Here is a 26,357-nt window from a genome sequence, read left to right as displayed (position 1 = left end):
ATTGATTTCTTTTTTTTATCAAAGTGGGCACTGAAGTTGAAGTGACTGGATTTGGTGCTAGACATTTAGGGTGATTAGTTTTATGGGATCTCTGAAAAGGCTTTTCATATAACAATTATCAAAATATTGAGTCTTATATCAACTGCAACGTATTCATTCAAAAGGCTTAATTCTCTATCATTTACTTCTGTTGCTTGTTTAATTTTTTAAAAATCCTTTAATTCATAAAACGTATTTAATGCAAGAGATGTAAAAGATGGCGTTCTACCATATGAACTGCTGAGAGCATATGTAAATATTCATAGTCAAGTTGAGTGCAAGAAAATATGGACTGTATTCAACTCAGCTGGTGTTAAGTAAACTTATTTTTAATATTAAAGCTACTATTTAAGTATTATGTTTAAAAGGTGCTGATAATTCACTTTCTTTTACTGACATATCCATGCATGGTCAGATTTATACTCATAACAATTAAGAAAATATTAATGGAAATGAATGATCAATATTTTTAAAAAGACAGTAATTAATTTTCAGTAATAAAGCTAAATGTCCGCATATCTACCAAAACAACTCTTAGAAAAATATAAACTAAATTCTGACTTTTATTATTAGGTTATACGAGTATTTGAAAGGAAATCAAATATGTGCCTTAGGCAGTAATAATGGTGGTAATTTTTTTATATAAAATTTGCCTTTAACAAAATGCAAAAAAAAATTCTCTTGATTTACTCCCAAGTTGCCTTTTACAACTTTCTTCACACTAATAAAATACTAAAGTATTTCCGAAAACCAGAGCTCACTGCGGATCTATCGGTATGCGTGGTATTTTTCTACCATTAACACATGCCGAGCATTGATGTTTTAATGCACAACCTTAATTGTGACTATTTAAATAATTTTACATTCATTTAATAAAGAAGGTGTATCAACTTTTTTGCTTTTTATTTAAGATAGCTAGCCGGTTCTTTTAGTAAGTAGTAGATGTAAAATTTTTCATAGAATTCAGATATGCAATCGGTTTTTTTTGTAGACCTCTTATTTTTGAAGTAATTTAAGTTTTTTAAAAAAATAATTAAGTCGGTTTTAAGGTACTAAAACGCAACAAAATAAAAGAAGAAAATGGCCAGTATGAACAAAAATAGTAAGATCTTTAATTTGACACCTTACTTTTAAAATTCTGTTGAGTAATTATTGAAAAATAAATTTTTTAATCTCGGTTTAATAAAAACTTTAAACCTAAATATTTTATCAAACAAACATAAAAAATATGGGTTCATATATATCTTTAGAATCAGAAAAATATTATGAATCCATTCTAAGCGAAATTGAAAAAGTTTTAAAGAATTGTAATAAAAAATAAAAAAAATAAAAAGTTTATTTTAAAAATTGTAACTACTAAACTAGCCAATCACAAATCACGAAAATTGACGAAGCTTAACCTATAAAGTTAACCAATTGAATTGCTGAAAAAAAAGGAGAACGTTCATACAATATATACAATAGATACTACAATAAATATAGTGATATTACAGAACATGTAAAGAATGAAAAATTATGAACAAATATGCATCAGTCTGTTTATAAACTTCAAAACAATGCAATTAAAAATACATACTTTTTATGCCTGTGAGAGGATATTTTTAATTTCAAAGTTTTGATTAATCCGAGGTTAACAAAATAGATTTTTTCAATAATTACTCAACAGAATTTTAAAAGTAAGGTGTCAAATTAAAGATCTTACTATTTTTGTTCATACTGGCCATTTTCTTCTTTTATTTTGTTGCGTTTTAGTACCTTAAAACCGACTTAATTATTTTTTTAAAAAACTTAAATTACTTCAAAAATAAGAGGTCTACAAAAAACCGATTGCATATCTGAATTCTATGAAAAATTTTACATCTACTACTTACTAAAAGAACCGGCTAGCTATCTTAAATAAAAAGCAAAAAAGTTGATACAGCTTCTTTATCAGCAATATGCTCTCCTTTTTTAAAATTACTATTTTTCTTTTTTTAAGGTAATTCAAACTCACGTCGTGGAGACAGTTGTAGGGGTGACAGGTAACTTTTTTTTTTACTAAATTAAGAAGAAAATAATAATGACAACACCCATAAGCTCTTTAAAGCAAATTTACAGAAACAAGGTGAATAGCAGACAGACAGGAATTCATAGTAAGTAATGATGCTCAGTGATTATTTAGCTAAAAAACCGTATTTTAGAGCATTAATGATATACCAACATCTATAATACAAAGTAGAATGATGTCTGTCCGTCCATCTGCCTGTCCGTCTGTCTATCCGTCCCTTTAGATCTCGGTAACCACTGAACCGATCGGATTCTACACTTACCTATACCTACTGGTCCTGTGGTGGTTTTAGGCTATTTTCTTGGGGGGGGGGGGAGGGGGGGGGTAGGACACCCCCAACCCCCCTAAAATTGAAAAAAATCCCCCCTTCATTTTTTTTAATTATTTAAAACTAGTGGCGGAGTGGGGGCTTCTCATCAGGTACTTATATTTTTTTAATTATTTGAAATTTGTGGGGGCATCTCCAGAGGTAATTATTTTTTTCTTTAATTACCTCTTAAGGCAAAGCCCCTAGAGGCTAGGGGCGAAGCTGCTAGTCTATAATACAAAGTAGAATGATGTCTATCCGTCCGTCCCTTAAGATCTCGGTAACCACTGTACCGATTGGATTATATTCTTTAGGATAGTTACCTAATGGTCTTGTGGAGGTTTAAAGCTATTTTCTTGGGGAATGGTATATAGTAAAATAGCTTCCAAAAAGAGCGTTATCTTTTTTGAATTGTATAAAAAATCCAATTACAAGTTGTGTGGAATTATTTCACTTTAAAAGTTATTTAACTATCCCCACAACCATAACTGTCTAATTTTCATTTTTAGTGGAGGAGGATTGACTCGAGATGAAAAGTTTGGGCAAGGCACATTCAGGTTTTTCAAAATTATTTAAAATGAAATTAATAACACTTCTTTTAGCTTTAAAACTTCCTCCATTATTAAAAAAAATGAAAATAAGAGGGAAGTTGATATTTGTTTTTATGTTAATACTTTAGGTTAGGTTATATTAGGTAAAAGCCTTACTTATCCTCCATTATAATTTTGATATTTTCTGAAATGTGGTGAGGGTTTCAGTGTTGGATAGTCACTTTGAGGGAAATCACCGCTTTTTGGTGAAAGGATATGTGGATATTGTGATAGGGATTTTTTCGTGAATTTAAGTTGTTAATATAGTCCCCATATGTTGGTCAATACGTTAACTCATGGTCAGTTGAGGGGATTGTGCAAAGATTTCTATCAGCTTTCTAGGAGAAAATTTTAAACAAGTATACAAGAATCTCTCCCAAAAACCACAAATACTACATCCATACAGACTCAAATTTTAAAAAAAACACATTTATAGAATCAATTCTGACAAAATCTTTTGTGCAATAAAGTGGAATAATAATGTTATCAGTCAAATTCTGTATCCATGGGTCTATTTTTAGTCACTTGAAAAAAAAATTTAATTATTTTTTGAAAATATTATAAAGATTTTTTATATGGTCAGAAAACATTATGGCCTAACATACTTAGATTACTAGTAGAGTAATCAAAATAGGTTTGTTAAAATTTTTTTTTTACATCGTTAAAAAATGGTACCTACCTACATGGATAGCTAGATATCTAGACATCCAGGAACTATGAAACTTTTTTCTGCCCTCCTGAGGGTAAGAACCACCCAACAGAACAAAATACAGAGAATATATGTAGAGTATTACAAAAATCAGAGAGGTAGTGCAGAAAATTGGTCCAAGCTTGGCAAATAATTACATGAAATGAAGTTTTATTTGGTTTTTACATTTAGAACTGTGGTGATAGGTCTTGTCTCATTTGGTGAACCAGAGTGTGGTAAAATTAGTAAGTATTTTTTAATTTAACCAGATTTTTAATATGAATGCTATTTTCTTATTCAATTGTCAAACCTTAACATTTTCTAATTCATAATATCTATCATAAGATGTCATTTTCCATAAAACTAGATTAGCATCTCTCAATTTGTCACTTTACATTTAAACTAGCGGTTTTGCCCTCTTAGGCAGTGCCCCAAGAGGTAATGAACTGGGTTTGATCAACCCAATTTTTTATTTTAGTTTAGATAAGTAAAAGTAAAAAAAACAAGGATGACAACATCCATAATAGCGAAGCTCTGAAATGGAAGGACAAACGAACATTAACACTTTTAGATTGTCAGAACTGAATTAGCAGAATATTAATGCATCAGTACAAACAATATTGTAAGTAAATATTTTGCAAAGGTGCATAAATAGATGATACTGTTTAAGGAAATACTTACATTTTGGGACTTTTAATTGTTTAATTGTACCTTGTTGTAATAGGAATAACTTTTCAAAAAATCAGAAGAATCGGATAATTTTAACATACAAAAATTTGTTGTCAAAAAGTTAAAAATCAACATGTTTCAAATGGACCTACGGACATTCTAGTGTTGATTATAGAGTTGCAACGCTTTCTAAATTGTACCTAACTACTACAGGAATCAACATGCAAAGTTTGGAATCAATTGAATTCTAACAAATTAACGAAAAGAGCTAACTCTCTGTGACGGACGTAGGACGGACCGACCCTAATTATATACCCCCTTTTTTTAATTTAAAAAGAATTTTTTTTTGGGGGGGGGGAGGCTGGGGGTGTCCCAACCCCAAAGAAAATAGCTTAAAACCATCACAGGACCAGTAGGTATATTCCCTGAAGAGTAGAACCTAATCGATTAAGTGGTTACTGAGATCTTAAGCTTCAGACAGACTGACAGACCGACGGAAATCGTTCTACTTGTATATAATTCTTGTTGGAAACAAGGTGTCAAGTCCTACCAGGACTAGAGTGGGAGTTCTCTGTAAAATAAGCCCTATTAAAGTGTAGAAAATGTAACTGATGCGAAACAACTACAAATATATGTCCGTATACTTTATCATAAAATGTATCAGAAAGTTATGCAAGGACAAGTAAGTTACTTTGTAAAGGAGTCTTTTAAAAATTTTTTTTTTACATGTTACACAGTGAGGGAGACAAAGCTTTATAAGTTTACGAGTGGCTTCGCCCCTAGCCTCTAGGGGCTTTGCCCCAAGAGGTTTGATCAAACCAATTTTTCGTATTTTAGATTTAAAAGAAAAATTAAAAAAAAAAATTTCTGTGGGTGGAGGGGAATTTTTTTTTTTTGGGGGGGGGGAAAGTCGACCACACTATTTTAATTTTAGTTTTAAAAAGAAAAAAAAATTTGGGGGGAGGGGGGTATTTTCATTTTTGTGGAGGTTGGGGGTGTCCCACCCCCCAAGAAAATAGTTTTCCTTCCCGGGACCTATGAGAAGCTACCCTGTAAAGGAGAACCCGATCGGTTCAGCGGTTAGCGCGATCCTTCGCTATAAACAAACAAACACACAAACAAATAGACAGATAGACATCGTTCTACTTTGTATTATAGATAGTCATTTATATAATACTAGCGGCTTCACCCCTAGCCTCTAGGGGCTGTGCCCCAAAAGGTGATAAAAAAAATTAAGGTGAAATTCGTAAAAGGACCAGGGAAATCTTCAGCAAAAAAAGGACCAAGGAAATCCTCTGCAAACAAGGATGACAACATCCATAAAAGTGAAGCACTGAAACGGTAGGACAAACGGACATTAACACTTGTCTAGTGTCTGAACTGAATAATCAGAATATAAAAGTATCGAAAGAGTCGAATCAAAATTGTAACTAAATTTGTTGAAAAACTGCTTGATACAGGATAATGTTTTGGACATACTTGCATTTTTAGGACTTTTCTTTGCTTATACTATTGTTCTTTGTTGTCCCAGGAATCATTATACCAAACGGATAATTAGATCACATAAATATTTGTTGTTAAAAAGTAGAAAAATCAACATGTTTAAAATGGACATACGGACATTCTGGTTGCTACGCTTTCTAAATCGTACCTAACTACTACAGGAATCATCACGCAAAGTTTGAAATCGATAGGACAATTCTAACATGCCTAAATTAACGAATAAAAGCTATCTATCTCGGACGGACGGGCGGACAGACGGACGGAACGACCCTAATTATAGAAAAGCTTCGCTTTTAATGATTATAGAAAAGCTTCGCTTCAAAAAAAAATGACCAAGGAAATCTTCTGCAAAAAAAAGGACTAAGTAAATCTTCTGCAAAAAAAATGGGGGGAGGATTTTTTTATTTTTTTTTGGGGGGGGGGGTTTGGGGTGTCCCACCCCCCAAAAAAATAGCCTAAAACCACCACAGGACCAGTAGGTATATACACTGAAGAGTAGAATCCAATCGGTTCAGTGGTTACCGAGATCTTAAGCTTCAGACGGACGGACGGACAGACATCATTCTACTTTGTATTATAGCTATGTTTTGTTACTGGACATAGTTAACTACAAAGTTACACAGTGAGGATAAGATTTATAGAACATAATCTGTTCCTTTACATAGTTCCTTAGTGTGGGAGGCTAGGCTCTATAGAACTTGTTTGATTACAAAATATTGTACTAAATATTTATTCTAGGTGCAAGACCTGGTGTTTATACAAACATTGGAGAAAAAGAAAACCTTGACTTTATCAAAGAAGTGATAGAAAGAGGTATTCTGTTAACAACTGTTTATCATAGTAGCAATCTAAAAACAGATATCAGCTGTCTATCATTTTCAAACTTTGTCTAGCCTGACGTCAGACAAGATGCATTTCGGCAACAAATAAATAGCGCAGCTACGCTTTACTCATGTGTGTCATAAATACAACGAACCTTTTATGTAGAGGAGCTTTTCAGGAGTGGAATGGAACTCTTGTAGAGTGTCAAAACTTAATAAGCAAGAAATTAATAAAATCTTAATTAAAAAGTTTTAGGAATCGGTTCAAATCCCCAATTGTGGCACATTTAGGCACTCTCTGTTAGGAACTCCAGGAATTCAGTTTGGCCACAGTAGCGTAGATACTCTGTTTTAGGGCTGTCCCACTAAGATTACACTTAAAAATTGAAAGAAGATTTAAGTTTGTATCTGGATATTTAGTGTAATTTTACTCAAAATCTTACAATGGCCATATCTGGCAAGAAGGAACAGCTAGGATTTTGTTCTCAACTGATTCTAACTACCACTAGGTCCTATTTGAACGCCAAATTGTCCGAATGTTTGGGATATTTTTTAAATCTAAGGTTTAGTTACGGAGGGGTGTGCCTAGTAATTATGTATCGATCCCTAAAAAAGTTTATTACATCAAAGGTGATCTTCTAGAAGATCCTGTGTTATAAAAGTTGTCAAAAATATAGGTTTAAAATTATCGTTATGACAATTATTTTTTTATAGAACAATGGAGTGAATGGTCTCAATGTACGAAAACATGTGGTGGAGGGGAGAAGACCAGGTTAGATTATCTAATTAATATAAACTTTTTGAATAATTTTATCTGAGTATGTTTAAAAAAACAATTTGAAAATAAACATTGCTGCATAGCTCAGCATATGATAAAAATATTGCTCATAATTTTTCAGGAGTAGGCAAAAGAAATGTCCTCCACCAATTACAAATTTTTTGAGAATTGGCAAAAGGGATGTATCTTATTGTGAAGACATGTAAGTTCTTTTTTATTAGTTCCATATATTATTAAAGAAAAGTGGCGTGCAGAGTGTTTTAAATTTTGACACCCCCCTTACGTTTTTTTTTGACACCCCCATTAAACCAATCGAGAGGCAAGATTTAAGAAATGTATTACAGACAAAAATAGGGAGTGTATTTTATTGTTAATACAATAAGAAAATAAGCCATTAATCATTAATTTCTGATAACTATAAGTGGGGTAAAATTGCTTTCAAAAAAGTTCTCATAAAAAAACACACTGTATATTCCCATAATTTAAGCATGCTTTGGTAATTTCATAACATGGGTTGGCCTTTGCAAAGTCGAGAATGTGGGGTTGGAAATATGCTAATGATATTTAAACACGATTTTAAATTATTGGTTCTGAACACCGTAAATTGTTCTATATCTTAACTAAACTAACATTAGGAAAAGTTTCTCAAGTTTTAAGTCTATATAAAATCTATTTTTTCATTAAAAATTTTAATGAATGAGTGTGGCCTCTTGGAAACATTTTACAGAGCTAATTATATTGACAATTAAAATATCACAACATCGAAGATCTCTACATTGCTTATAAAAAGGGATAAATTTAAAAACTTTTGACCGAATTATCCGGAATGACGTCATATTAGAATAATCCATTGCTCTAATATGGTGTCATTTTGGATACTTCAGCAAAAATATGTATGCTTTAAAGACATAATAAACTTTTAAAATTGAACACCTATAAATTTAAAAGATTTAATACCTAATTCTTTCAAATTTTTAAGTCCAATGAATCTTGAATGAGAAGCTTCATGGTAAAGACGAACCACATCGGTTCAGCGATTAGTGAGATCTTTTTGTACAAAAGACAGATAGACATCTTGTTAGTTTTATATAAGGTTGTAACCATTCTTATCATTTTATAGATTCTATTTTGAAGTATTTGATTCCATTATCAAGTTGGCAGGGAGGGGGAAGGGGCGAGATACATAAAATGCTCCCCCGTCCAATCTCAGAAATTATAAGAGATTTCAAGACACATTCATTGGCAAAGCTGTTCAATTTAAAAATTAAGTAAGATTTTATGTATTTTTTCAAATTTTGGTTTTAGTGAAACGAAAATCTGTAGTGAAAATATTTGTCCAACACCACCACCATCATCTCAACGAGAGCCTGAAAACGAACCTCTGATTTCTTATGGTCGTTGACTTATTTATAGACTGATTTTTGAGAGATAAATGATATGAATAAAAAATTATAGAACAGTAAATTTAGTGATTTACAAGTACAGTTTGTTTTTGTATTATAAGGACATTTTTTTCTCCAAATTATTTGTGTTAAAATTATTCTTGATATTTAAACATATTAATTAATATTGATTTTTGGTGCAAAAAAGTGAACATATCAAATCTGTAACCAAAAATATATTGATATTGTTCTTGTTATCTCGATTAAATATAAAACATAGTTTTTAGGTATAAATAAAGTTTTCTTGTTTTTGCTCTTATTAAATTACTGAGTTTCATAATGAATTTCATCGTTTTTTCTAGTTATATTATCTAGAAATCTAATAATTTATGTAAAAACAAATTTTATAATAATCTGTAAAATTCTAAAAATGTTAAATAAATTGTCACAAATAAGTAAATAATACGATTTATAAACTAAATTTTTAATTTTTATTGTGCATATTACAGAATGTAAAATTAATAAAATAAAAAATATACCATATATATTTAGCTAATTCAAGAATGTTCAGATATTTAATACGATGCTGTGAGTATTGGTGCAAAAAATATGACGTAACAAAAAAAATTAGCCAATGAGAGTCCACTATAAATTTTACCATTGGTCAATAACGGCCTCTCATTGGCTAATTTTTTTTGTTACGTCATATTTTTTGCACCAATACTCACAGCATCATTTAATACAGAATAATTTTAATGTGGTATTTAAAACCTTAATGTCCTCTTTTAGATATAAGTGTATTGTATTAAAATTTGGTTTAGTGATAAGGAATCCTGTAATGAAAATATTTGTCCTACAAGCGTACCAACAGAACCTCCTTCCAGATATGTGGATAATTTCCAGGTAGAACAGATCTCTTTTTAAGACAAATAAATCACTAATTAAGATTTAGAAAATATAAGTTTTTAAATTTAAAAAATTTAAAATTAAATAGGCTGCAATGTGGATAGTGGATGGGACTGATGAACCAGGATTTGTTGAACAATTTTCACCTGGATCTAATGGAAGGTATTAGTTTTAAAATATAGCTGACACATTATAATAACCATCTAACTTTGTTCATACTCGAAAGTGTGTAATTATGATGATCCTATGACAAAGGATATCTAAGATTTTTTAAGGGGGTGACTTTAATTTGAGTGCGATATGTCAAACATTTACCTGAGTTTTAAGATACAAGGAATTTAATCATGGCACCTAAAGTTTTTGAGTTATAACCCACTACTGTTTTGAAAGTGTTTTGCTGGTAAAATTTAATGTTTGGGAAAGAGAATCATCCCTTAACAACAATAACCCCTTTATATAAATTTTATTCATGTATATATATGATTTTTAAAGAAGCTCTTTATCAATTAAATAATTTTTTTTTTAATTTAGGGGAGAATCTTTCCGAATTGCAAAGCTGCCAGAAGAAAGAGGGGTATTTAATATTTTAACGTTGTTATCTGTTTACCCTTATCAAAACAAATACAAACCAATACAAATGCAAATCAAAATGTAAGATATATTGTCCAATAATGTTTGTCCTTTTTAGTATAGAAGCTATAAAATTTAATAATCCTGGCTGTCTAAAGACTTTTAAATGTACTAAATCAAAAATTTTAGTTTGTAATAAAATTGATATAAAACATTTCAATATAAAGGCAGCAGTTGGGGGACAAGTTGGAGATAACATCTATGTTTGTGGTGGAAGCTCAGGTATAATTGAGCTTTTTATGATAGATTTTCTGTTTGTATATTATTTTAATTTAGATTAAAATTGTTGCTTACATTTATACTACAGATATTCTACGTTAAGTTGTTTAATAAAAAAACATATAACCTTTAAGGTACCTTTGGTGCTAGAACTGTGCACTCTTCCTGTTTTGTAAAAAGCATATTCTCAAATTGTAAGTATTTCTGTAAAGTTATTTTAACTAAAACTAAAAGAAATTATCATCATTTACTCATTAAGCTAATGGAGCCTGGGTGGAAAAAAGTAATATGCCACACCAAACATCACATGCAGCATCAGCAGGTTTTGGGAGGTAAAATAAATTTTTTAAAACATGTATTTTTAAGTAAAATTCAATGAAAAGATTTGCAGATATATTTTCTAAAATCATTAATTATTAGCAAATTGTATGTGTTTGGTGGCTACAAGAAACCGGTTTGTCAAAATTATCCTCAGGTTATTTTTTATTATATATTCAATGTCAAACTGTTGTTATTGCTTATTCGATTTTTTTACTATAAATTTTTTTTATAAATTTAAAATTTGATTGATTTACATTTACATGGTTTTTGATCAAATTTCAAATAAGTTATTTAAAACTTAGTTGTTGAGTAAGTTTTAACTAAATATTTATATCTAGGTGCAAGTTTATGATACAAGAAGGTATTTTTTTATTATCAATTTAGCTAATTCTAAAGGAAGACAAATTTTCAAATAACAAATTGTGACTTAGTGAAAGATGGACAGCAGAATTTTCAATGGATCCACCAGAAAGATTGAGAGGATATGGATGTGCTGCTACTTCAAATTCAAGGTGTGACCAATAAACCCTAGTATGTCATTTTATGTATTTATGTGCTAAAGAGACAAAAGGCCATAATTGACTGAATTTTAAATATAATAAGTGTTTCAAATTTGTGAATTAGAAAAGTACTTGCATACAAGTTGGGTAAACAAAGCAAGAAATTTATTTGACTGATTTATAGTAAAATATTTTTATAAAAATAAGGATATTTCACACAATTTTTACTGCTAGCCATAATAGTGGGAGAAGGGGGGGGGGGGGCGTAAGAGAGTTATTAAGGTCAATTAATACATTTATTAAATAAATATCATCATTCAGAATATTTGTTACTGGAGGTTATAGTTCCAGAAATTCAGGAAATTGCAAGGTATTTTTGGTACTAATTTCAATTTATAAAGATAATTCTCACATTTAATTGATCTTATTCTGAATTTAGGAAACTCAAACTTCCGAAGAACGAACAAAAGCTAACCGTGCAATTGGTAATCTATATTACATAGTAAAACAATGTCTGTACAACTGTCTGAAGCTTAAGATCTCTGTAACTACTGGACCAACAGAGTTTGCTTCATAGGGAATATATATACTTTAAGCTAATATAAGGAGGGATGGTTCAATATAGAAAATTATAAGAAATTATAATTTACTTATAATAATGTAATATTCATATTTTTTTTCAGAAAATTACAGTAAAAAAGTGCAAATGTTCAACCCTGGAAATGGAAAATGGCAAATAGTAAGTAAAGTTAATATTTAAATAAAAGTAAATAATTTATTTTAAATGTTCTAAAATATATCAAAGTTTTTTTTCTTAAATGTTAAAAATAAGTATAAAGCTAATATATACATATTAATAATGTATTAATTCTGTTAATTTTTACAATGTTCTATTGGTAATATTTGGCCCTAACTCTTTCAAAAATGCTTACAAAACGTAGTTAATTCACAAACCCATATCACTGTAGGCTAGAATTGAATCAAGACAAAAGTAAGTGCCGAGCCCTGAGACCTATGTATGGTGAAAATAGACATAAAACCATGATGATTCCAGGTAAAACCAAAATATTTCAGCGGGGGCTTTTTGAGAAAATAAGATTTGAAAATTTCAAGTTCAATTTTCACCCCCTAGGAGTTGCCGCATAATCAAGACAAGAAAAGCATATATTATTTATTTTAAATTTTGAACAACTTTGCTTTTATAAAGTTCTTTATAAAACCACTCCTGAAGGGAGTTAATAAATGGCCATTTTTATCACTTTCTTTGCAAAGGTCACGAAAATTCAGCCTAAAATAAATCATATATAGAGAGGTTTTAAGAAGGACTTCATAAAAGCAAAGTTGTTCAAAATTTAAAATAAATAATGTTTGCTTTTCTTGTCATGACTAAGCGACAACTCCTAGGGGGTGAATATTGAACTTGAAATTTTCAAATCTAATTTTCTCAAAAAGCCCCCGCTGTAATATTTTGGTTTTACCTGGAATCATCATGGTTTTATGTCTATTTTCACCATACATAGGTCTCAGGGCTCGGCACTTACTTTTGTCTTGATTCAATTATAGCCCACAGTGATATGTAATCAGTTATAAATGTCTTTTTTTTTAAGGAAAATTGATAAAAATACAAAAAAATGCAAGGTAAGATGTAACTATTTGAATATACCGTTAATGAAATTGCATGATATTAACTTTATAAAATCAATAAATATGTTTCATTATGTTTCTTATAATAATTCTCTAAAAATAGTTGATTGAACAGGATCAAACTTTAAAAAAAAGAGCAAAAATTTTATTGTTTTTGGTTTTATGGTATCTATACATTCAAATGGTTTCACCTTAGTTTGCATATTTTTTAGTATTTTTATCAATTTTCCTTAGAATAGAAAGATATTTCAAAACTGATTACTTGGACATGGAAAGAAACTTAGTTAGCACTTTAAGTCGAAGAGGATTAATATTGTAGGCAAGAGTTATGACCAAATAATACTCGTAAGGGACTTTCATAATCATTTTTTTCCAGTTACCTGACATGATCGAGAGAAGGTAAGTGCCATCTTCTACTTTACAAAGGATTTTGAGAAGGGATATTTTCAACATTAAGGTCATTGATAGACCCACACAACTTATCACAATTTAAAAAAATATTTTTATTATAATATAGGTGCATGATTTCTCATTTTTTTCCATTATAAGTGAAAAGTTATATTTTTATTTAACAAACTCACGTTTTTAAGCTATACTTTTGTCTATTCATAATGATTACTTTCTTTGATACTTTAGTTTTAAGCATGGATAAGGTTTAAAAGTATTTAGATTTTTGTATAATTTTTATTCTACTGTATGTCTTTGCCTCTAGTTGAAATTTATTCACATTATTTTTTTTTTACTGTTATGGGGAAAAGTTTCTCAAATGCCAAAAAAATATTTGAAACATCTTTTTGTTAATGAAATTTAATATAAATAGTAATGGCGGAAGTCTTCCAGTGGAAAACATCGAGTATTTCCTTAAGGCTTCCATCGGGAAATTGATAAAAAAAATATATTATAGAAGAAACCATGGTTGTGCTGTTGTAAATTTGGATGGTGATGAGGTATGTTGCTAGAAGGACAATAATATAATTGTTGGTGAAGTAAATTGAGAACAGCATTACCCTAGATCATCTAATGTACTGCAACTTTTCAAAGAAGCTTTGTTCTTTGGAATTGAAACTTTTAATATATATTCTTTTATATTGCATGTTGATTTCAATGGACAACTTTATATTGATTAATTCAACAAATAAAACTTGTTACACAAAGTAATGCTGAATCCGCTGCCATTGAGAGTACAGCTGTAAGTCAATGGCTGATTTGCTTCAACAGGCTGAAACAAATATGAAGCATACCTAAAAAATATAAAGGTTACATGTACATACTTAGAATATTAGTCTTATTGTCATGGGTTTAAAACCCTAGTTTTACTATGTGATACCTCTCTCAGGTTATATATATTTAATACAATAATTTTGTATAGGTTTTGATTGTAGTAGGTGGCTACAAACCGAGAGATTATCTTAATTCAGTTGAATACATCAAAATTGGTTCAAGTATGATAATAAATGTATAATAAATATTCATAAATTCCATGCTATTCATTTCTTATTTTGTATAGCAGGCATTGGAAGATGGGAGAGCTTGGCACCTATGAATTCAAAGAGGGGCAATAGACTTGGAATATTTCAAGAAGGGTAATTTTTAATTTGTAATTATTCGCCTAAGAAAATTCAGATTCACAGCTCGACTTTTCACACAACATTTTACACAATGTAGTCAGTTCATTACCTAAGGTGACATAACAGTAATGGTATATTCTAGTTATTTTTCAATTTTACATAATACATTTGATTAAAAATATTATTTCTATTATGTCAATGTTATTAGATTAAACAACCATTCCTATTTGGTTTCTGGCTAGAAACTACATTAAATATTTGTATATTTAATTTATCCCCACATGAACCTTTTACATTGAAGTCGTGTACCTGGCATTAATTTGGTACTTTCTTTTTTTTCTATCCTTTAGTCACAGGAGCAATCTTATGTTAAATTGAAAAATTCTAATGACCAACATTTTGACCTTTGCTAAGCCTTTACAAATATGCATATCAGGACCCTTAAATAAAATTGATACAAAAATTTTAAGCACCATAGAGAAAATTTAATAAAATTTCATTTGCCACACAACAAAATAAAGTTTTTTTTTATACTGCACGCAAGACTTTTTCATATGTGATCCTTTTGAGTTGCGGGGAAAAAATTCCTTAACACCAGAATTAGACGTAGTTGTCTATAGTGCAAAATGGAGATAGATGTCACTGTTTTGGTCTATCTATTCTAATGACGTCAGGAAACACCCTATACACCATATCTTTTCAAAGGGGTTTCTTTCCCCCTCCAGTTAATCTTTTCCTCTACTATGACGTCAATAGAATATGTAGGCCAAAAGCTGTGACATCTATCCCCATTTCCCAGGGCACTAAACACACGAATAAGAACAACAAAATTATCCTTGAAATTACAGAGAAATAAGTAGTTATTGAGATTTTTTCTAGGTGTACAGTAAAAAGTAAACAGTCAATAATATTTTTTAAAACTACTAATGTGATATAAATATTTAGAAATAAAATATATGCTGTGAGTGGAAATGATCCAGACGGACTAACTGTTGAATTTTATGATTCTCGGAGCAAGAATAACAAGTGGAGTTTCCTTGGAAACAGGTAAATTCAGCTGTTAAATTAAAATTTTGATATAAAATAAGTGAATTGGAATAGAATAATGGGTACCAAGGAGAAAAGGCAAAAAATAATTTTTCAGGCATACTAGCATCCTGATAAACAAATAAAAGATCCAACACAACTTTGCCCAAAAAGGTTTGGCCAATAATGTCTCTGTTTTTTCTGTCTCTTTTTCTAGCAAATATGTGATATGTACACACAACTGGTAATTTGAATTTTTGGAATATTACCTTCATACTGGCCACAGTTTACCAGAATTGTTGACGGGTTACCACGTACAGATCAAATTAAGCTTTAAGATTTTATCAAAGCAGTAAAAAATTTTCAATATTTTGAAATACACAATAATAGTAAAAATCTGTAAAATGTAAGTTTTCACAACTGCTTAAGAAATAAGGCTTAGCTAAATATAAACATAGTTCTTCTTTGTTTATAGGTTATAGGGATGGGGCAATGGTCATTTTAAATGTTAGAGTTAAAGCCAATAAATGTTTATATGTTGATAAAACGACCTAAACAAAAGTTATGATATTACAGAAGACCTAATAAAATAAGAAATTTTATTAACATAAACTGAAACTATTAAAGAGAATAATCTTTAAATTGTCAAAGAAAATTTTTTCAAACAACATGTTTGTTCTTGATCAAATTATTCAATATGTCTAAAGTAAATAAAGTAAAGGACTTGAACCCAAAAAGTAAAATTTGAATAACTTTTTAGAAATTCGTCTGACAGTTTTCCCAAAATAGATTAGGTCTAAATAATTTTAGAATTTTAAACCTTTTAGATCTTTTAAACAATAGAAACACTTGTTACCTGAAGGGCTTTTATATAAATATTAGGTCTTTTGTTAAATCATGTATTTTTCCCTTTTAAGAGTTAAGACTCTAGGAGGCTTGGTGTCACTTAGGGTACTAGACCTCTCTCCACGCACCTTGAAACATACTCCACTTATGATTGCGGTGTAAAGTTTTCATTTACCCAACAAACACCTCTCTGAGATGCACGACCTTTGTCTGAGAAGTCCCAATTTTGCATGTAACGAGTTGCGCCTGTTTTGAGTCAAGGCATTCCCCCCACTCTAACTATTTAAGTCGCGCATATGACATAGCAGCAATGGGAACCATTTTTAACAACTTTAGTTATGACCAGGTGTCGGACCAAGATTCGAACCTATCACCTTACCGACGATGAGCGAATGCGCTAGTGCTGAGCCACGGTCGCAGTTTTTTTTCCTTTTGGGTCCTTTGTCTTTAGTTCTTTTGTACCAACACATCTTTTATGTGTCTTGACCTACTAGTACTAATACTTTAAAAATAGAACAAATTTATAGAACCAACCAAAATTATGTTGTTTTGAATTTTTTTCCCTTAGACTTTTATTGTCTGCTTGTATTTGTGATGATTATGTGAAGTAAGATTTATCTGCTAGGGTAATAACTTTTTAGCTGCTTTTATGCGATAGTGCCTTAAGTTTTAAAAAGTAACCAAGAAATAAAAGTTTCATTGTTTTAGTGTCCAACGTCCAAGATAATAATAATAATGAATTGTTAGAAAAGCACCGATAACAAAAACTGATATAACAGGAGAATGGCACTTCCTCCCCTCGATCTAATTTTTAGAATTAAGATTTTTAAATATTTTTAGATTGCTCAAGAGGAAAAGCTATTCTCTGTTTATTCCCATCAAGATCCCCAAAAATTCTAACAATAATCCTCAAACAAGTGACTCTGGAAAATATGCATATAGATTAGAATGTTCACAGCATAAGACTTTACAAGAGGCTGATAGAAATGTAAAGCAGGGGGTAGGCAACAATTGTGACGAATTTGACATAACATCACCATCAAGTGCAGTGAGAAGTGGCCATTGGGAAGGGCCTTCCTGGTACCGTTTCTTACCTCCAGCTGGAACACGATTAGCTGGGTATCCACCAGGATTCGAGAGATGTGGCACAAAAATAACTGGATGGACAAATACAAACTTATCAAATATGAATCCTGGAGATTCCATGAATATCAACATTTGTTACAACTGGAAGGGTAATACTTGCAGATATCAAGATCCTGGATTGGTCACACACTGTGGAGATTACTTTGTTTATTATCTTAACAATACAGGCACATGTAGATATAGATATTGTAGTGAATAAAAAAATATGATGTTTCGGCACATCTTGCACGCACATGCAACAATTATTTTATAATACAAGTTTTAAAAGTATAATTGATGAAATTTTTATGATAATGATTTTATTTTTATTTCATTTAAAGATATATATAGTTTACATTAAGAATTAAAATTTACTACTGTTGTTGGTGTCGCCCAGTTGTTAAAAAGGCTTTGCCCTCACAAATCTATATTGCTGTCTATGATTAATGTATTATTACCAAAATTATAGAATGTATGTTTGTATATCGATTTAAAGCCAACTGGTAACTCTAATAAAAGTTTATCAATAACCCTATATTTTTTTTTTGTATCTAATTAAGTATATTTTAAGCTTTAAATAATAAACAATGAAGCATAGTCTTGTTTATTTAACACGGACATTAACACTTGTATAATGTCAGAATTGAATAATCAGAATATAAATGTATAAGAGTCGATGCAAAATTGTAAGTAAATTTGTTGAAAAACTGCTTTATACAGGATAATGTTTATGGAGATACTTACATTTTTAGGACTTGATTATAGAGTTGCTTCGCTTATATCCAGGAATCCAATATACCAAAAATCAGATCAATCGGATAATTAGATCACATAAAAAATGGTTGTTAAAAAAGTAAAAAAATCAACATGTTTAAAAGGGACGTACGGACGGACATTCTGGTAATGATTATAGTGTTGCTACGCTTTCTAAATCGTACCTACCTACTAAAGGAATCACCAAGCAAAGTTTGAAATCGATAGGAAAATTCTAACATGCCTAAATTAACGAAGAAAGCAATCTCTCTGTAACGGACGGCCGGACCGACACTAATTATAGAAAAGCTTAGCTTTTAAAAATATTTTATCATACGGATAATAAACGCATTTATGCTATATCTTAGAGAGATAGGGCTTTATAGTTAAAGAGAAAAGGGACAATTTGGAAACAATTTTTAGACAAGATGTTATGAATTAAAGAAGTATAAGACAATTGTTCTTTAGTTAATTCACGCCCATATATATCTCCCAACATTATATCACTGTCAAAAGTAAAATTTCATAATAAAAAGCGAGGGGAATATTGTTAAATCTAACCGATCTCTTTATCTCTGCACTAATATACTCTTATAGGTTTGATGTTAGGAATACTGTAATACCGTATGCTCACGTCAAAGAGACAATGAACCTTAAGCATAAAAAATATGCTATGCGTTAAAATTGTAACTTATAATCAAACATAAGAAAGGTCTAAACAACGACATAAAAATTTTTAAGTTAAAAAAATATTTGACACTTATTTTCATAATTCAAAGCAATTTTAAATTACATATTATAAATTTTTATGTGTAAAATACATTGCCCGAAACTGTTCCTAACATCTTGGTGTTCTTACTTTCTAGATAAAAGTAGCATGAATTATTAGAGAAAGAGGACAATGCATAGCCGTCCAGGGGGGGGGGGGTAAAGGGTTGATTATTCCCCCCAAATTACCCCCCAAATTTTGGATTTTTAATCCCCCCCCCCAATGGGACAATGGGCTGTTTATTACACTTGTCCCCAAAGTTTTATAATAATGTTTACTTTCTTTAGTTGGATTAACAACTATGGGGACTCAAATAAATCTTTATTAGTTGATTTATTAAGTTGAGAGACCAAACATTTTAGCCACTAATTGTAATCTACAAAAGAGGTAATTATGTGTATAAACATTGGGAATGCACATCAATTTATCGGTCATTGTCTTATCCCTTTAGATCCCTAATGAATTATGCATGTACATGGTGCAGCATTTGCGTATTTGGTAACGAGTCGGAAAGGTGGCGGGTTCGAGCCTTGACAACTCGTCTTCATACTAGAGACGATTAAAATGTTCCCTACTGTTGCTTTGCGACAATTAGACCTTGAAATCCTTATATAAAAGCAACAGGATGTTTGTCTGTGGATCTTGCTAACCGCTGAACCGATATAGTTCTCCTTTACAAAGGAGCTCTACATAGGTTCTGGAAAGGTTAACTATTTTGTGGAAGGATACCACCAAATTCTCAAGTAAAATTTCCTCTAGAAAAAAATGAAGAACCAAAAATATTTAGTTTTCTTCTTAAAACTCAGATTAAAAATATGAGAGGGTGGACCTCTCTCTAACCTCAAGAGCCCCTATTGACCACTAGGGGTGTAGCCGATAGTCTTCAAATAGAATGAATTGCAGAATTAGAGAAGTTACATTTATTGTCGCACTACATGAAATACAAAACATGGATGACAACATCCATAATTAGCAAATCCCCCCCAAAAATATTAAATAAACAAAGTGACTTACAGTTTTATATTTTCACTTGCCATAAAAAAGAAAGACAATCACGAAGCCTTTATAAAAGAAGGTCTCTGTCGACAGACAGACGGACAAAACAATGTAAAAACGTATATTATAGGATCTTCATTAGTAAATTTAGATGTCTATCTCTAATAACAGCCGAAAAAATCACATTTCCTCCATAGCATTTGGGACTGACTAACATATAAAATTAATTTTAGAGTAGCTACGCTACTAAAAAGTGGTAATTGGTATTATTGTGAGAACTGTGTTAAAACCTGCAACTTACAATTATGCTATTAGGAAGGTGTTACCCAGCTAGATTTATAGCCATCATCAGGAATAGTAGGGGATAAGACAATGCCCGATATTTCCGATGATGATAAACAAAATTACCCCTTCTGTAGTTTTAAACGTTGGGACACTCAAGTTCATGATCCAACAAATCAGTGTTTAGTAACCCAAGTTGCTATGCCAACAAATAAAAAAAGGTTATTATAAAACTTTGGGCACTACTCTATTTAATATTCCAATGCCCCTCTCTTCCTGAGCTGGATCTTTAAATCATTTCAATGGTGCGCCGAATTTCAGCCAATCACAGCGCGGCATTTCGTAAAATGCTGTGCTCTCATTGGTAGAATGTTGGCTCACCCAGATTTGGCGCACCATTGAAATGATTTAAAGATCCAGCTCTGGTTCCTTTACATTTAATGTACAAAGTAGCCTTATAAAATATTTCTTGATAGCGTAGCAACTCTAAATAAGGTCTGATTGTCGTTCTATCTGTATGGCAGTATGTGTCTTATTGTCTGTCCGTGTGCTGGGATCTACAGGGATAAGACAGTGGCCGATACATTGATGTACAGCCCCAATGATTGTGCACAAAATTACTCCTTCTGTAGAATACAATTAGTGGTTGAAATATTCGGACACTCAATTTAATGAACCAAACAATCAAAATTCAATAAAAGTTTCCAAAGTTATTATGCCAAAGAATAAAAAAATGTTATTATAAACCTTTGGAGACTAGTGTAATAAACAGCCCAATCTCCCCTTCCTCCCTGGTCCGTGTGTCAGTCTGTGCTTATGTAAATTCCTTTACTTTTATTGAAGTAACAGGATGTCTATCTGTCTAACTGTGTGTTTGTATTGACAGATCCAGAACCGATTTTGCTCTTCTTTACAGTGAAGTAATCGATAGGTCTAGAAATAGTTAAAAACTGTTTTAGGGAAGGGGAGGGGGGGGGGGGGTAACCTACATCCTTCCTAGAGAAATCTACCCCGAAGTATATTTTCAATTAGAAAAAAACCGGAAGTGTAGAGTAGCTGCTATTGAGTATTTAAAAAGATCAGTTTTTCTTGAAGGAAACCCTCGGAGTTACATATTGAAAATTGATGTTTTGAGATAGTTTTAGGCTATTTTCCTTTCTCCACTTCACGAAATAGAGCCTCTAGGGGATAGGGTCGAAGCCACTAGTAAAATAAAATACACTTGTTTTTCTTAAACAAGACATCTCAATAACATGCTTTTTCATATTTTGCCTAAAGGTTAATGACAAAATAATTTGTTTAACCTATACATCAGGGAGGGAGGGGACATCGGACTGAAAACTACACTCGTACCAAAATTTTTATAATCGCATTTTCATATTCGTTGGCTTAAAAAATGTGGGTACTTATATTAAATTTTGATTGGTTATTCCCGATCTAGTAGTACCCAAAGTTTTCAACCAATAATATTTATAGAAGAGATAATCAATGGGATTGTATATCAATTTATCTTTGTCTTATCCCTTAAGATTCCTGCCTATACATAGAGTTTTGGTGACACCTTACCCTGTTTTATAAACTGTGTTTACACAATATGGCATCGACGCTGCCTCTAAGTTTAAGAGTTAGAATGTAGAGGGAATGTCTTGGCCCATTTAACAGGCGCGCGCAACTCATTTCAATTAACAAATAGGATTTCCAGACAAACTTCGTGTAATCAAAGGGTTGGTTGTCTGAACGGCGTGTGACCCTTTAATGATGCAATTAAACACCAAAATAAGATCTCGAAGTGTATACTCTTCTCATGGGCTATCTTTAGGCTAAGTTTAATGGAAAATTTTGCACCTGCAGCTAAGTGTAGCTTAGAACGGCTGCGGCTGATTCAGCTTAAGTTGTGTTGCCAAATGATTTAGTGTCTGCAGCTTTGCCAAAGCTATATGGATTAGTTTGGCTACAGCTGTAGCTTCTTAAAAATGGCATGGCATGGCAGTTATGTTTAGAGTGGCCGCGGCTAAATGAAGCTTAGGATGGCTTTGATTGAAGGTGGCTGAATTTAAATTTGCTGTATTTTATCCTTCTATTTAAAGTAACATAGAGTTAGTTTTTTGTTGTCTGAAGCTTAAGATATATAAAAAAAACTACTGAACTAATTCAGTTATTCGTTGCATTAAATTTATAAGTGTCATGAAGGTTTCATGCTATTTATTTTAATTTAAGCTTCTAGATGGTTTTATGCTATTTTTTCTGTTCCCTCCTTCCCATTGAATACAAAAATCATGAAAACTAAGGGCACAGACGCTAGTGTATAATATAAAGTATATATGTGGTAATACGGCAACAGACGGACGGGTAGTTTACAGAGTTGCTACGCAGTGGCTTATCATGTCAAGCCTTCTGCACTAATCCTATTATATCACCATTCACCTCATGACCGCAGATGACCCCGTTGCGCAGCGGTCAAACTGGACTGGCTAAATAGGGGAGGGGCACGGACACGCAGCAATCACGCGCCCCTCATGCAACTATACAACCGGGAGATGGTGCCTCCCCTTTTACCACAGCTACCCCCACAGACTGTCTACCGCCGCGGGCTACGCCCTTGTCTCCCACACCCCCTTCAAACCTAACCTATTGTTATAATCTATTTATATATATATAGTAACCATCCATTGTAAATGTATTCAGTAAAATATATAATTTCTGTATGACTAAATCCTGCTAGTTTGTTTTGGTAGAATACTTCAAGGCTAGGGCTCGTTGGATTCGAACTCGCAACCGGTGAGCTGAAACGCTTCGGCTTACCACATATAGACTTAACTAGAAATATTTTTAGCTGTTCTACTAAAAAGTATTTGATATATCAATTACCAAGCCTTGAGGTGATAATTGGGTGATTAACGTTTTTTCTTTGTATAACATAACTGGGACGATAAGGTACAATTTTGGGGGATAAGAATGGATATAGTATAAATGGACATATTGAAAGATGGAATTTGTTGTCAATTTAGGTTGCTACAGTTTACTGGTCAGTTCGTTCATCCAGTAGGATGGGATGGTTCAAAGGGGCATGTTGGGGATTTTAGCTAGCTATTAGCATAATTTTATAAGAGTACATGAAAAGCTGGTGCAACATCCAAGTAATAATATATCCCCCCCCCCCCTATTTTAAAATAAATTGTATGCCTAGCCCCTCTGTGGGGCTCTAACCCTTCGTGGCCTATACCTGCGGGAATACCCAGTACCCAATATAACCTAACCTATACTAATAAAGAAAAAAAAACTACCCCTTCTACCCTTTCATTTAATTTTAAAGTGTACTTTGTATGAACGAAGGGAAGACAAAAAAACGTGTCAGTAAATATTGTACAAAAACATAAATATAGAGAAGCGTTGCTTTGAATGTTGTAAATATGATGTAGCTTGGTGTAACATAAATCATCAAAATAAAATGGATTCAATGAATTAATGTCAATATTTGTAATACATGTACTTTACAATTCATACATCAAAATGTGACTTCCTCCCCCCCCCCCATTAAATTTTTTTGGCGTTCTTTTTGAGAAATTTTACTTTGTCAGGGAGTAGACATGGGGCTGTTTAATGCACTACTTCCAAAAGTTCTATAAAACGTTTTCTTATTCGTTGGATTAACAACTTTTATGGAATTTTGTTTGGTTGGTTCATTAAGTTCAGCATCCAAACGTTTCCGCCACTAATTGTGATATTTAGAATGGATAATTTTGTGTATCGACTTTGGGGAAGTGAAACATATGATACATATATAAATTAATCACTTTAAAAGCCTCAATTTTGATGTCGTACTTTTCTATATAAATCCTGAAAAAAATTGTCGACAACCAAAAACTAAATAATTTCTTATTCTGTTCTAGTTCAAGGATAGACAAACCCAAAATAATAACGTTCATACAAACCGTTCACTTATTCTAATATAAAAGTAATAGGATGTTTATGTGTTTGTTTGTTTCTGTGTGGTAAAAGATTTTGCTAACTGATATGATTCTCCTTTACAGTGAAGATTCTTTTACGTAGTAGTATATGTAGCAGGTTTATAACTATTTACTGGGGGAGGGTACATATACCACAGGTAGAAAAGTTTAACACTGCTAGTTTTTACCAACCAATCAAAATTGAATCAAAGTATTTAACATTTTAAAGCTAAAAGAGAGTATGCAGCTGTCTATAGTGCCTTAGCAAAATGGGGATAGATGTCACTGCTTTTGGCCTATCTATTATATTGATGTCAGGAAATACCCTATACCCCATCTCTTTTCTGGGGGGTATCTTTCCTCCTTCCCTTTCTCTTTCCCTCTACTATGACGTCAATAGAATAGTTAGGCCAAAAGCTGTGACATCTTTCCCCATTTTTCCAGAGCACAAAACACAGCTACCTCTTTTAGCTAAATTAATACAATTCTCTATTTTTAAGAAACGTTTATTAACATAAGATATCTATGAATCTTTGCATTTTAGTAGGCAAAATAATAATATAAATTATCTTGCAATCATGTAAAGATATCTTGATTAAAGTGTCTTAAAATCATTGCATTTCAATAAAAAGGAATGTTTAAATGATTTTCAATGATTGTAAGACACTTTAGGTAGGAGGAAACCAAAAACCCATATTTCACAAATTTTGTCTAAGCAAAGCTGCTTAATAACTTGCTGTGTCTGTATGTCTTTACAATCAACCAGAGATCTTGGGGAATAAGACAACCCCCATGATGATAAACAAAATAACCCTCTCTGATTGATTATTGAGAAGTTTGGAAACCAAAAGTTTAGAACCAACCAATCAAATTTCCCTTAAAGTACCTGAACAAGAAAATTTTGGTAGTGGGACAAAGTGACGAAAAAATCAGCCATGTGACGTCCTAAAAATGAAGGAGATGAGAGGAGAAGAAGGAGAGAAAACCCTTTAAAAAAAGATGGATAAACTCTCATTTTTATGACGTCACATGGCTGATTTTGAGTCCCTTTTGTCCAACTACCAATTTTTGCGTCCCCAAATTTTTTTCAAATGCATTAAAAGACATCCCCCCCCCAAAAAAAGAAAAAAAAAAACTTTAAAAAATCACTATTTTACCTACTAATAAAAAGCTTGAACGTCTTTGGGATATGATAGTCCTTGTTTTTTCTCATGTAATGATATTCAGTTTTTAACTTCGATGCATAAAACCTAAATTTAGATGTTAAAAAAATCATTACTTTTTAAAAATCATGCCGGCTGTAAGTAAATTATTTAAATTAAGGTGGGTGGATACTCCCCACTTAACAAGGATATACTACCCTGTGATACACCCCCTTAAAATAGCCAAGGAGGGTGTCACAACCCTTCCAAAAAAAGTCACACACCCAAACAGAGTAAGTTAAAGAGTGGGGGTAAAGGGGTGCTTAACCCCCTCAAACTTTGAAATTCATTAATCCCCCCTCAAACCCTTGAAACCTCTAATTTTACCCTCCTAAAAATTGAAAGCCCCCAAACCCTGCGAACGCCACTGATTTCATCTAATACGCTTAAGTGAGGGATGTTTGTTTTGTATTACTGCATTTTAAGATCTCATGAACGGCTGCACAGGTCGTTCTACAATTAATAGGGAATCTTAATATTTAGTCTTGGTCAGGTTATGAAATCTTTAAAGGGGGACAATGCTGTACACCTACCAAATCCTAACAAACAAAATAACCCTTTTGTAGATTAAAAATGTTTGATAGTTAAAAACCAACCAATCAAAGTGTTGAGGCCAATCCATAAGAGATCCATTTATGAAAGTTTTAGAAGACAAGCGCAGCAATAATTTGTCTAGAGGAAAAAAGAAAAGTAAACTTAAATACAGTAATAATTTAGTTAGGCTTTAATCTTAGTTCTCTTAAAGCAAAGCTCTCTAAATAGATTCAAATGTAGACCTACATATTTAAAAAAATAAGTA

General features: G+C 31.7%; 2 protein-coding genes across 2 annotated transcripts in view; both read left to right on the top strand.

Moving 5' to 3' along the window:
• The window catches only part of Gdi (GDP dissociation inhibitor), a 57,688-nt gene extending 33,567 nt beyond the window's left edge, over positions 1-24,121 (top strand). Inside the window, exon 13 of the mRNA XM_080177693.1 lies at positions 24,112-24,121. The gene's annotated coding sequence lies outside the window, so the exon portion shown is untranslated. The remainder of the gene's footprint in view (positions 1-24,111) is intronic.
• On the top strand, positions 20-18,039 carry LOC145331928 (uncharacterized). Its single transcript, XM_080176803.1, has 27 exons — positions 20-70; positions 246-356; positions 613-668; positions 2,018-2,060; positions 2,903-2,950; positions 3,864-3,916; positions 6,582-6,656; positions 7,379-7,436; positions 7,564-7,644; positions 9,646-9,727; positions 9,819-9,892; positions 10,262-10,304; positions 10,528-10,582; positions 10,714-10,773; positions 10,839-10,911; positions 11,000-11,054; positions 11,239-11,261; positions 11,332-11,412; positions 11,722-11,770; positions 11,840-11,885; positions 12,084-12,139; positions 13,421-13,443; positions 13,949-13,991; positions 14,414-14,486; positions 14,552-14,627; positions 15,558-15,659; positions 17,325-18,039. The coding sequence occupies exons 11-27, from the start codon at positions 9,825-9,827 to the stop codon at positions 17,827-17,829; spliced, it is 1,431 nt and encodes a 476-aa protein (XP_080032929.1). The 5' UTR covers positions 20-70; positions 246-356; positions 613-668; positions 2,018-2,060; positions 2,903-2,950; positions 3,864-3,916; positions 6,582-6,656; positions 7,379-7,436; positions 7,564-7,644; positions 9,646-9,727; positions 9,819-9,824; the 3' UTR covers positions 17,830-18,039.
• Positions 24,122-26,357: the final 2,236 nt, after the last annotated feature.

Source organism: Acartia tonsa, chromosome 11 (assembly GCF_053477335.1).
Source record: "Acartia tonsa isolate MP-2025a chromosome 11, ASM5347733v1, whole genome shotgun sequence".
NCBI lineage: Eukaryota > Metazoa > Arthropoda > Copepoda > Calanoida > Acartiidae > Acartia > Acartia tonsa.
Note: the sequence above shows the minus strand (reverse complement) of the source record. Positions and strands in the feature narration are given on the sequence as shown.

Bases quoted from the DNA above. Each gene is read 5' to 3' on its own strand.
- LOC145331928 (XM_080176803.1), top strand. From the start codon at position 9,825: ATGTGGATAGTGGATGGGACTGATGAACCAGGATTTGTTGAACAATTT. The intron at 11,886-12,083 runs GTAATCTATATT...ATTTTTTTTCAG, and splicing joins AAAAGCTAACCGTGCAATTG to AAAATTACAGTAAAAAAGTG. The intron at 13,992-14,413 runs GTATGTTGCTAG...AATTTTGTATAG, and splicing joins TAAATTTGGATGGTGATGAG to GTTTTGATTGTAGTAGGTGG.